At 42.8% G+C, this 12,236-nt stretch overlaps 1 protein-coding gene across 2 annotated transcripts in view; it reads left to right on the top strand.

The window, feature by feature from the left end:
* The window catches only part of WDFY2 (WD repeat and FYVE domain containing 2), a 67,973-nt gene that overhangs the window by 8,220 nt on the left and 47,517 nt on the right, over positions 1 to 12,236 (top strand). The window contains exon 2 of one of the 2 annotated variants that reach the window (XM_075489977.1): positions 9,181 to 9,309. The exons of the other annotated variant lie outside the window; for it this stretch is intronic. Coding sequence (XP_075346092.1) covers positions 9,254 to 9,309 — 56 coding nt within the window. The 5' untranslated portion in view covers positions 9,181 to 9,253. The remainder of the gene's footprint in view (positions 1 to 9,180; positions 9,310 to 12,236) is intronic. 2 annotated transcript variants of the gene reach the window in all.

Here is a 12,236-nt window from a genome sequence, read left to right on the forward strand (position 1 = left end):
AAGGTTTTGAACACTGAATTGAAGGCAATGCCAAAGCACAGTTCTGGGTAGAAGAGCACTGCTGTTCTGCTGCCAAGTTTACCAAGAAGTTTGATCTAACATTGTCTTTTATTCTCCAAATCCTGTACTGTTCCCTCTTACTGTGAGGTAAAAGATTGATGTTCTTAGCAGGTTTTTGAAATAACGGTAGTGATCGATCAGCCCCAGAAGGCAATGCTTTTGACCTTTACAAGTCTGCAATAGCAGTTTCCTTAGGAGTTGAGTCCCGCAGAGAGAAATCTGAGAAAAGGCTGTCCTAATGTGAATTGGCCTATTTTGCCACCAGGTTGAATTATCTGGATTAGAATTAGCTGGATTCAGGTGACAGAGCAAATACAGTGCCCTGTCTTGAAGGGATATGGAGAGAAGATCCTTGCCTGTGTTTAGAAAAGGACAGATAATGAGATTTTGCACCTCCAGCAGTGAGTGTAAATTTGGTAAATTTACCTTCGGCTTCGAATTCACTTATAATAGCAAATAAAGGCTTAATTGTATTCTTAAGCAGGTGGTGCATCTGCCTTGTGGAGTACTTTAGGGTCTTAAAGTAAACAGCTTTTTTTTTTTTTTAAGCTCTGGTAAGGTCTAATCATGAGTTGGTGCTAAAGCTTTTACTTTAGCTTAAAAGGTAATAAGGTATAGCAAAAACATAATTACATTTATGCAAGCTAATGGCATGCTAGAGGATGGCAGATGAGAGAGGGTTTTGGTGTTGGTTCAGAGCAGTGGTAAATGTCCTCCTGGTACAATGGATTCGAGATTTAGATATATAGGTACCAACAGTCTCTGACTTCCACACTATTTAGCTTATCTGTGACTTGGAATAAAAAACATATAGGCAGTGACTGAAAGGGGACATCCAGTAGGTTTATTGTGGTGCAAGAAAAGATGAAGCAGGAGAGCACTGAAAATTAGTCTGCTCTGATGCTTTCCTTCTTGTCACTGTTTAGCCTTTCTGAAGCAGTACAGCAAAGCTTATCTTATAGATGTCTCCTCTGATTTCGATGCTTCTCCAAGAACATCTACACTGAGGTTTCTTTCCTTGCAGATGTCAGCTGACACTGCAAGGTCAAGTGTTGAACTCAATATTATGTAAGGTATTTGCCTATATGCATTTTTCTAGGCCAGTTTATTACACAAAGATCCAGAAGGGATTGCCTTTTCATTTAATACAATTGCCCCTTATCTCAGAACACCATGTAATGTAATCCCTTTTAAGAGACAGGTCCTCATTAAGTATTTTGCCCCCTTTATGTATGTTGGAAACTTTAGGAATCTGTGCTGTCAAACTGGAAATGACAGCTTACATTTTATTTGTAAATAGTTTGCACTCATTTTGCTTATGTGCTGAATTATCCTTACTTTACATATTTTCTTCTTGGTCATTAGTGTTATTAAGCTGCATCTTCTCATTCCCCTACTCTGTCCCTGTTTTCCCGTTTGATACAGGGGAATTCTGTCCCCCCTCTCAGCTCTATGTTTTGCTAGAGCAAATGTGGGCTATGGAGTCATCCAATGAGTGGTTCAGATTGACATTGTGAAGGCCTCATGTTTTGCAGCACCATGTGCATGGGATAGAATGAAAGTAGAATTTCTGAGGTGCTTTCTTCTTTGATGGTAAGGACATAGCCTGTGGTCCAGCCTAGCTTCTATTGCATGCAGGGTTGACCAAAGACAGCTGCAGCATTCTGTTGGCAGGGGACATCCTCTGCACGATGTCTTGGCCGGACTTACAGATCATGCCTTTGCTTCACTGGCCGTTTCAGCAGCTCTGCCAGCAATAAGCTGTTGTCAAAGGCATATTGCACTTCTGCAATTACTGGAAGTTCAGTAGGAAAGCTCATGCCTGTGCTGTTCTCCAGTGTCAGGCATACAGCCCTTGTGCCTGCTCCTGTCCTGTTGGTCCCATTGCTTCAAACTCCTGTGGCACAGGAGTCCTTGGTCAGGCAGCAGCCTCGGCATAGCCTGCTTTCTGCCAGCCAGGAGCTCAAGGGGAGGTGGAAGGACCTTTGCTGATGAGCCCTGCATTTGGCTTCTAGAGATGCATGATCTCTATACTTTTAATATGCCATGGTAACGGTTTACTTTATCAGTATCTGCTTCTGCCTGTGCTAAAAACTAGAGATCGAAGTAGGGCAGTGCGGTAGTACTAACATGGGGAAGAGAGGACTAAAGCTGGTGCAACATCAATTGTGCTGAGGGAGGAGGGTGAGAAGATAATTTATCTGTCAAGTCAAAATCGACACCTTTGGCTTTATTGTACCCTAGGCCTGGACTGAAGTTGTTTAATGACTGGAATTAAGAAGTTGACATTTTTTGCTGCAGTGAAATGATGCATTTTATTCTGTTCCACTGAGTCCTATCTTATGTCCCATTCAGTCAGAATAACTAGAGTTAAGCTCCAAAAGTGCGTGTTGGGTCTACCAGAGCCTTGCCTGGGCCAGTCTGTGTGCTGCCTTAGCGGCTGAGGCTTTTAGCACTGTCTGACGAGGGAAAGCCTGTCTGATACTACCTCATGATTTCTAGGCCGTGTTGCATCTGAAACCAGGAGTAATAGGAGTTTTTGAGACTACATTAGCTGCGATGGTTGCTAAGAGTGGACATATGCTGGATTTCTTCAGGCAGGAGAAAGCAGGGGAAGGAGTTAGCTTAAGCATGTCAACTCCAATGGGTGGTAGACCACTGTGCTTGGCGTAGCGTGTTATGTAGCAGGGATTGGTTACACAATATATAGGCACTAATACATTTCCGAAGAAGAGTGCACTCTCTTCCCTTCAGGAAATGAATCAGACTTCATAAACAAATCTCTTCTCGCTGACTTCTGCAACTGCCAGTAAATGAGTGGGAATAGATGAATCCATCATCATGCTTTCAAAATATCAGCTAGTAAATGATCCTGCTGGACTTCAGCAGGGACATCAGTTCAGTCTTGTACAAACACTTACTGAACCTTCAGGTTCACACTCTGATTCCTGTTGTTGTTAGGTTTATTTGTAGCCAAAAAGCAAAAGCACATACAGTTTTGGAGAGCTTGCTGTGGTGCTTGAAGTCCTGCAGCAGCCTGAGCTGCAATGCACCAGCAGATGAGGAAGCCTGCTGGGTGTGATGGGCTGTAGCAGGGACGTGCTGCCAGCCCCGCTGCAGGCAGGATTTCTGCAGGCTGCACAGCTGTGGACGTTGCTCTGGGGGACATTTGGGACCTCTGTTGTTTGGCGTCTCATCTTCCCCTTTGTACGCTCTTTATGGTTGCTTGTATGGTGGGGGAGCACGTGATCAGTGGGAAGGTAGGAAATCCCACAGTAGCTTGTACCACTAATTCAGTCGCAAAGTGTGGAGTTTGGAGTGGAAGATTAAAAGCAAAGGTAGGATTTTTTTGTTAAACAAGAAATTCTATAAATGCTGGTGATCATGGTCCTTAGGTTTCCAGCGGTTAACTTTTCCTCAAATACTGTGACTAAGCCATATTAGATACCAGAGAAAGCAGTAGGGAAAGGGAGTTATGAATGTACTGATTGTTTAAAAACAATTTGCATGCTGTAGTGCCTGAAAATGCATGAACTTTATCTGAATTCTGAAAGCTCTTCTGTGATTTAGGATGCTTTTACTCCTCCTTTCCCTCCTCCCCAGTAGGTTCTTTGGCAGATAAGAGGTAAGTTTGGTGAGGATTGTGATGATTTCCTTAATAAGTTTTCATTAACAGGAAACCAAGCCAAGAAGTCTCCATCCCGGAGTAGTTTCATCCATAGCATCCTTTTGGTCACAGCTTATATTCATCCTTCTAAAAACCTGATTACTTAAAAGCTCCTTTTTGGGAATCCAGAATGAACATCATTGTCTGCTTTTTATGAGGTGTGAACACATCTGAATGAATGGCCCAAGGACTGCAAATGTTGAGGTCACCAGCAGGAAGCTTGGATGAATTTAACAAATGGCTTGGTCTGCCTTGGTCAGTGTCTCCCATGGTCTTTGACTTGTTCTGAACCTGAGCTTGTGTTCATGTGCAGTTTTTGACATGAACAGACATTTTTACATGTTTAAAGAGGCAACTTTTTTTTAGAAACAAGTGTAATTGTTATTCAGGTCTTAATCACAAAATGAGGACTATTTATGTAGGAAAGTGTTTTGTATACAAAGTGATGTGGGAGAAGTAGATAAATAACCATTTTGACAAAAATTCTGGATGTGGGAAAAGCAAATGACATGGGTAATTGTTTAGTGGTCTGTGTTCCAGTGTTTTGCATGTGGATTAAAAAGTGCAAACGGTGTTTTCAAAAAGCGGTGTGTGTGCATGTATTGACACCTCAGACTCAATGGCATTCTTCCAGAAATAAATGATACTGCCCGTGTTTGCAGGCAGGCTCCTAATTTGCAAGCCAGCCCTTGTGTTTCTCTGAAACATTATCCTGGCAATGGTTTTCTTTTTCTTTTTAGTTTGATTTCCCTTTATGGCTGTGTGTGATGACTCTGTTTAAGCCAGAAATTGCTGTTTATTCAGTTGCTGGCCAATGCCTTTACACTGACCTCAGGCTAACAAAAATGAAGGAGGGAAAGCGAGGAAAATATGGACCCCCTTGAGATATTCTTGTGGTGTACAAGGTAACAAGAAAGAAGGGCCCTTGTGAGCAGAGACAGCAAACCCCTTCGTATTCCAACTTTCCAATTCTTCTAAACAAGCCCAATGTCGCACAGGGTAGTGTATGCAGGGCAGACTTCAGTGGGATCAATGTTGTTTCCTCTTTTCAATGACTGCATGAACCAGCTGGGAGAAACGGGCAGCTGAACCCAGGGCCAGTGGCTATAATGACTGTATTTCTAATAAATTAAATAGTGCCAAGGTATGTTTTCAGGCATAGGGATCTGGCTGGCTGTATTGTATGGTTGTTGGTACTAGGCACTGTTCTTGCCATGAGCCAATTTGCACAGTGTCAAACAATCCCCAGACAGGGTTTGGGAGTCAGCTTGGACCACGAACTGTTCCCACTACACAGCTTAGATGCAGCTGCTGGTTTCTATGCCAGGTGGCCTCACTGCCAGAGACTGGCCCTAGGCCTGTGTCATTTATTAATCTAGGTGTATTTCGCATCTCAGGGGCACTGAGATCATGTGGTTGTCCCTGCTGGTGGGGAGTCAGATTGCCTATGGGAAATTGGTTCTGTGATTTTTACAACAAAACAAAACCAAAGCAAGCCACTGGTTTAAACAAGACACATCCCTTAAAACTGGTCTGCCTGTAAACATTTCTGCTGGTTTGAGATCTGTAACAATAACTTTAAAAAGCCTGAATTTGAGACCAAAAATAGTTTGAGATTCTTAAGACTAACTTCGACCAGATGTCTGGGGGAGGGCAGGTCTCCCAGGGCCACAACGCTGAGCAGAAGTGCACGCACTGCCAAATTCCTATGTGTGACATCGGCCAGTGACCCGTGGGGCCGCAGCCAGGGCTGGAACCCAGCTGGAGCACTGAGGGTGACACTCATGGCCTCTGTGGCCAAGTCCTCTGGTCAGACCCCTGTGTTCACTTGCTGCACCACTGGAGGCCTGAGCATTGCACCTGTAACCTGTGTGAGTACATCTCCTCCCATTCCTCAGCAGCCATCAAGATAATTTGTCTCCATGAGCCTTTGCTTCTGACATGCAGGGAAGTATCTTTGACTGGTTTGAGCAGAGCATTGCTTCATCATGTCCTGTAGGTCTGGGAGATGGGACATGAATGCTTCTTTACACGCCAGCTCATTCCCAGCTTACAGCATCCTATGGTGGCATCCTTCCAGTGGGCTTGGTGTCATTGCAGCTGCACTGGAGCTGCTCCATGTGCTGCCAGTAGAAGAGCCCAGGCTTCACTTCTGATAAGTGTGACAGTCCCTCCACTGTTTCAGGCCAAGTGAAAACTTTGGTCCTGTATTTTTGAAGTCATAGAACAGTGCTAAACTGTAGTAATGCCCAGTTTTGAAATACAAGCCACTAATCGTCTATCCCTTTGAAACATACATACAGGTAGGTGTTACGTGCTGAAGAGAGAATTCATCGGGGTGATCCAAATGCAGAGCAAAGCTTGGAGAAGATCAAGGAAGTCCAGCAACCCTCTGCAGGGAGGCTTTACCTAAGCTTTTCATCTTTGAAAAGACCTTCAGTCATAAAAATGACATTTCTGCTCCTTTCAATCCCTAAAATACTTGAAATAATTTGGGCATACAGTTGCCACAGACCTTACTCCAAGCATTGTTTTCCACCCATACATCTTTTCATGTAACCAAGGCTTCAATAAGATCTTTGGTGTTGCTGCCAAATGACCATAGAAAACTCTAACAGGATACGTAGGTTGTATTAAAACTTCAAGGTAGACAGAAGATAAGAAACTTTCATTTCCTAGTAAAAGTGGTGATGCCACAAAGGAACCAAGAAGAGGAAGCGTGCTACTTCAGTAGCTTGTGAGCTTCTCTACCTGAGAAAAGCATAGGAAACTTCAGGTACAATAATTAAGTTAAATCTTCAAAGCATGTTTGCAATAGAAAGCACTGTACAGGTAGAGATGCTTGTTCTGTAACTATTGCGTAGGTCTTTCTGCCTCATCCAGTTTACCTGCCACTGATAATGTAACAGAAGTTACATACGGGGCAAAGGCTTGTGGAGAGAAAGTATCTCTTTCGTAGTCTTACATAGCTTATTTTTCTATAAGCTGTTTCCATTTGGGTATCTGGTTGAGGATTCACATGATATTTATTTCAGTCTTTTTTTTTTTTTTTTTTTTTTTTTTCCTCCCCCCTTTCTTTACCCACTGATGTGGGGACACTGATGTGTCTCCTGTTAGGAAGAAGAAGTAATTTGCTTTTGCTTCAATATATAAACAAACAATAAAATTATCACGGTTGGTTTCATCCTGCTCCAGTGTCATTTGAGAGTTTTGCTGCTGACCTCATTGTGAGCAGGATCAGACGAGTGCTTCAGTAATGCAGCTGATATTTGCATTACTGGAGAAGTGAACTACTGCTGCAGCAGTAGGCAGAAGGATGATAGGTGTCCCTTAGCTGTCACTGCCACAGTAATTGGGATGGGGCAGTGGTGGAGTCAGAAAATACATGTTGCATGTAGCATCATTGTTCTGGCACTCTTTGGCACGGCGATGCCCCGTGGCAGTTGCGTTCTCCTGCTCCTGAGCTTGGCCCAAGTTGCTAAGCTGGGTTTTGTGTCTTGGAGCCAGGCTTTCCAGTGGCAAGGACTGTTGGGCTTTCCTCCCCTTTCACGGTATGTTATTGTTCCCTCCTGGATTGTGAGGGAACTTATATATTATAGTTTGGGTTTCTTGCATGGAGTGTCTTGTTGTAGGAGCCTTTTGTGTTTACTCCTTTTCTACGAAAAGTTTCTTGTTTAGTTTTTAATATCACTTTAACTGTTCTCAGGATGGTTGGTCTGAAATTATCCTCTGGTTTGGGTCCTCTGATACTAAGGAAATTGTGTTGGATTATTTTAGCCCAGCCCTAAGTCGTTACAAGATTATTATTGCCTTTTTAAGGTCCAAGATCAGAGGATCAAGAAAGCAACAAGATTTCCTTAGAATCATGTGTACCTTGAATACCCAGGATATAAAGGTTTTACAACAGCCTTTATAGTATTTTTCTATAAAATCTGCTGCTTTTGCTGTACCACAAGATTGCACTTTCTCACTCTGGACCCAAATAGAAATTCTACTTGGCCTCCATTGCATCAAATCTTATGAAAACAACAATTTTAACCACGTACTAAGAGAGAGAGGAGCAGATTTGGAGTCAAATAAACTTAAATTATGAATAGCTATCAATTATGCAGAAGTAACATGAAAATAAACAGAACAAGATGTCTAACTTGGCTCCCCTTCCTCCTATGTAACTAAACTGAAATTGTTTCCTGAAATCACAGATCAGATTGACACCGGTGTTGCCATTTGGCAATGTATTATGTTTATGTATTATCTGAAAAAAAAGGCAGTTGTGGGGGAAAAAAGTCAATTGCTGACGCTGTAAGTAGAAATTGAAAGTTTCTTTGTAGAGGGAGGAAATGCCTTGCAGAGAAGTTTAATTCTTGTTCAGTTGGTGTGTATCCAGTCTCAATGTTATGTTTTTAACTGCTGTTGGAGCTAACTGCTGCATCTTTGGTAAGTTTGTATAGTGGTTAGTTGCTGTTGTAAGAACTTAGCAGGTACAGGTGACTTCTGAGTCTCCTGAGGAGAAAATGGCCAGGCTAATGTCCATCCCACCAGGTGACCTAGCATCAACTGTTCATTTAATTACCCAACCCCTGCCCCGACTCATGTTTGCGATTTGATTCTGGGGAGGGTGGTGTCAATCTCTGCACGCTCAGGAGATCTTATAGCCTGCCTTGTCCTCCTAGTTGAGTGCTCTGCTCTTACAGCTAAGCTGTTATGGAGTAAAACTGGGTGTCATGAGGTGAGCATTTGGGATCCAGGTGCTTAGGCAGTCCAAATTAGGATCGCAGGAGTTTGTCTGGGTCTGGGGAGGATGTGAGATTTCACACATCTTTTTGGCTTTTTGTGTTGGTTGGCTTGAACTGCTGTGTTTAATGAGATTCCCATTTTTGAGTACCTACCTCTTTAGTGGAAGCAATGCTCCCAGACTCGGGCACCTACCTTAGACCTGCTAGTGCTTGGTATCCCTGTCCTTAAGTTCTCTTGTGGAGCTGGGTCATGGCACTGCTTTCTCTACATCTCCAGGATTGATTTGGAAGCATCTTAAACATCTGGTTTTTAGTTTTGACTAATATTAATACTTTGTAAATATTCTGTGAGCAGGACTGAGTTTGATTCCGTGGTGTGTGTTTACTTATTCAAAAGCTAAGCTTTGAACAAAAAAAATGTTCTATTCTTGAGACTCAGTAGTAACCTGACTGAAGTTGGGGAGGGAACAAGAGGAGGAACTTGCTAAGAGCCAGTGCTGAGACTTAAATTTTCCATGAGCACTGCAGAGGAAGCCCATTGACGTGAAGCTTTTTCTCTCCCTGAAAAAATGTACAGTGAAAACGTTTTATTTCAAATACAAATTTTGCAGTATGCAGTTGGGAAAAGATCACTTGAAATTGAATTCAGATAGTCTGCGTTGGTCATGACTTCCTTTTTCAAACTATTGTTTATTTTCCCCTATGCTTATTTCACAGTGATAGATCATGATCCTTTGTTTGCCTTAAATGCCAAAAAACCATCCTGTTAACAGGAAACTGATACAGCCTAATGGATTTAGTGTCCCAAGTAGCAGAGCAAGAACATCCTATCTGTGAGGTATCGAGGTAAGTGCAAGTGCGCTATCTGGAGAAGCCTTAATGTAGGAAATACTTCCCATGTTAGATATTTGGAGGTTACATGCAGAGAAATACTTAGTTGTTGAGTGCAGCTGGAAGGGTTTTCATTACCACATCTGTCACCACCTCAGTGCTTCATAAATGCAAAGTGTGAAGCTGGACTTCTCCCTTCCTTCTGGGGTTGGGCTGACCTCATGCACAGACTTCTTGATACCCCAGTAACTGGGATGCGGGGAGAGTCTTGGGGTTTGAAGGGTTTGTCTTTAGCCTGTTGCCTCAATTTGGATAGATTATTACCAAAATATTGTGCTGTTTCAGTTTTCTTGTCTAGGGGTTACTGAATCAGCGGCTCACTTCTGTCCTTACTGCAGGCTTTGCATCATTCGTACTCTATAACCTGTTCCCTACTGCTTATTCTTCCCGTTCATGTTTTATCTCTAACACAACTCCTCTCAACTCACTCTCTCCTTTCCTCACCTTCCTGTTTATTCATTCTTTTGGTGCTCCCATCTTATCAATTTGAAATTCAAAAAAGGACAGCTGCCTCCTTCCTGCATGAACTCTTGGAGCAGCCACACATCCTTGCTAATGCTGACTGTTGTTAAATACCAATATCCAGCAGTCATCTGATAGGAAAGTCAAATGGGGCAGCTTGGATCGGGAAAAACACTGGCACCAGAAATTTGATAAAAAACACCTTGTGCGTTGGTGATGTGAAAGGTGTTTGGTGTATTTAGCAGTTTTTATCTGCAAGATGTTGCCTTCTGAAAACCTGAAATACCCACTGTATCCTTCTGTGTTCCAGCAGCTCCTTTCCCACCAGCAGCCCATAGTAATTCCCAGTTTATTAATGGATTTTTTTTAACCTGTTTAAATATTAATAAAATGCATTCAATTGTTTTGAGAAATTGAGAGACAGTGAATGTGTGATGCCTCTCAGGTAACGGGGAGTGGGCTGGGATGCTGCAAGCAGTAGAGAAATGGAAATCAAATGGGAAGAGATTCTTTCCTTTGCAGTGAGGTGGAAGGAGTGGCAATATTTGCCTTTGCCTCATCGCTTCAAAGCCATGTTTGACTTGGTGAGGAAGGGGACAACAGCTGCTTGAGCAGGTATGTGGGCTACCTCTGCAAGTTGCTTGAGGGTGCACAAATGCTGAAGACTTGTTACTGCCAAGGAGAGGTGACCTTGGTAGTCTGGTACCTGCTGGTTAGTGGGTGTTTCTGAAAACAGGAGGACTGGGATGTGGATGCACCTTTCCCACACACACATACACATCTGAAGCTTATGTTCTTGCCAATAGCATGAGTATTTTTAAAAGGCCAAGTCTAGCAGGTCTTGTAAATCACTGTCAGCCCTTGCTGAACCAGAGTGCTGGAGCCAAAACTCTGGGGAGAGAAATAGCGTGGTTGAAACGTGCATAACAATAAAGGGTGCCAGAGGAGCAGATAGTGTGGGATGACTGGGAGAAGTGATGGGAGTACAGAAGAATGTCTCTAAGCTTTTAAGTGCATGATTTGGAAGTAGACTACTGGACTGTCTTCTTTGGTTTCAGTGTCTTAAGTAGGGGTTACTGGTTGACCACTGGGAAAGCTAGGATATAGATCCCAAGTGTTCAGTGGCATCTAATTAGCACGTAGCTGCCACACCATGAGCTTTTTTTTTTCCTTTTACAGAACTATTTTCCTTTCGAAAATTTGATCAAACAAAACTATTAAATGCTCTGGCAAAAAAAAAAAAAAAAGTCAGTGGGAAAAGCAAAGACAAACCTTGGTCTTTCAGACTTATGTGAATGAAGCAAGTATTTTAAAAGTGCAGTGCCAGGGGGGAAAAGATGCATTTGTGAAATGATCTGGTCGTTGGCATTTCTAAGAGCCTTTGTTAGCTTACATTTATTTATACTCTGCAGCACAGATGATGAAAATTTGTGTGTATTTCCAAAACAGTCCATTTGCTCACTGCAGTGTTCAAGGTCATAACTGTTCTGGGTCTTTCCTGTAAACTTGCTATTCCTGTTTATTGGCATTATTTAGAGCAAGAGGTCCAGCTGATCTCTTCTAGGGGCCAGATCCTGTCCACAGGACAGCTCTCTCTAATCTCTTCTCCCTCCTCCCCTCCAACTGGAATAAAAATTGATTATAAAAATTGTTACCTGCCACTGGCCTCTGAGTAAATTATTAAAATACTGACCTCCATGTGTGCTGCCTCCCTCTGGATGCTCAGTAGTTGGGACATCTCTGAATTAAGTAAACTGCTTAATCTGACGTGGAGTGTTATGATTTACGTTTCTTGATAACTGCTCACAAATTGCGTATATCCCTCCAGAGCTCACTGTGTGTGTTTGATAAGAAGGCACAATTCACTTGTGTTAGACACGACATGTGGAAGAGACTTACTGGACTGTCAGGTCATTCCACCTGGATGTTTTCAGCGTGTCTCAGATACCAGAACAGGAGAGTGGGAGGAGGAACTGCATGACACAGCAGAACACACATAGATTTTTAAACCAAAAGAGTGGCTTTTAGTTTGTGGGAAGCATATCTCATGGCTTGAGGTAACTGGACATATGGTCCCAGCCTTTTTGCGTAGTAGCTTAACTGTCTGGAAGGAAAGCTGTTCCTCCCCTCCCTGCCCTCCATGTGAGAAGCAATCCTGTCTGGCCTGTGAATAGCTGAGCCAGAATTACAAACCTGATTTAATTTTTCAGGCGGTGCTGAGCCTGCAAGGCAGTGGCATCATAAAGGACCCTTCCTTTATTTACTGCCTTTACCCCATCTCAGCTCATCTTTTTCCCTGGCAGATGCTGTGAGCTGATTTTATGCTTTAACTAATAACACAAGGATTTACTTACCCAATGGATGGTCTCTAGCTGTCTCCTACTTTGTATTACCATTTAAAATCTGGTGTCCTCTGCCAA

Source organism: Mycteria americana, chromosome 1 (assembly GCF_035582795.1).
Source record: "Mycteria americana isolate JAX WOST 10 ecotype Jacksonville Zoo and Gardens chromosome 1, USCA_MyAme_1.0, whole genome shotgun sequence".
Lineage (NCBI taxonomy): Eukaryota > Metazoa > Chordata > Aves > Ciconiiformes > Ciconiidae > Mycteria > Mycteria americana.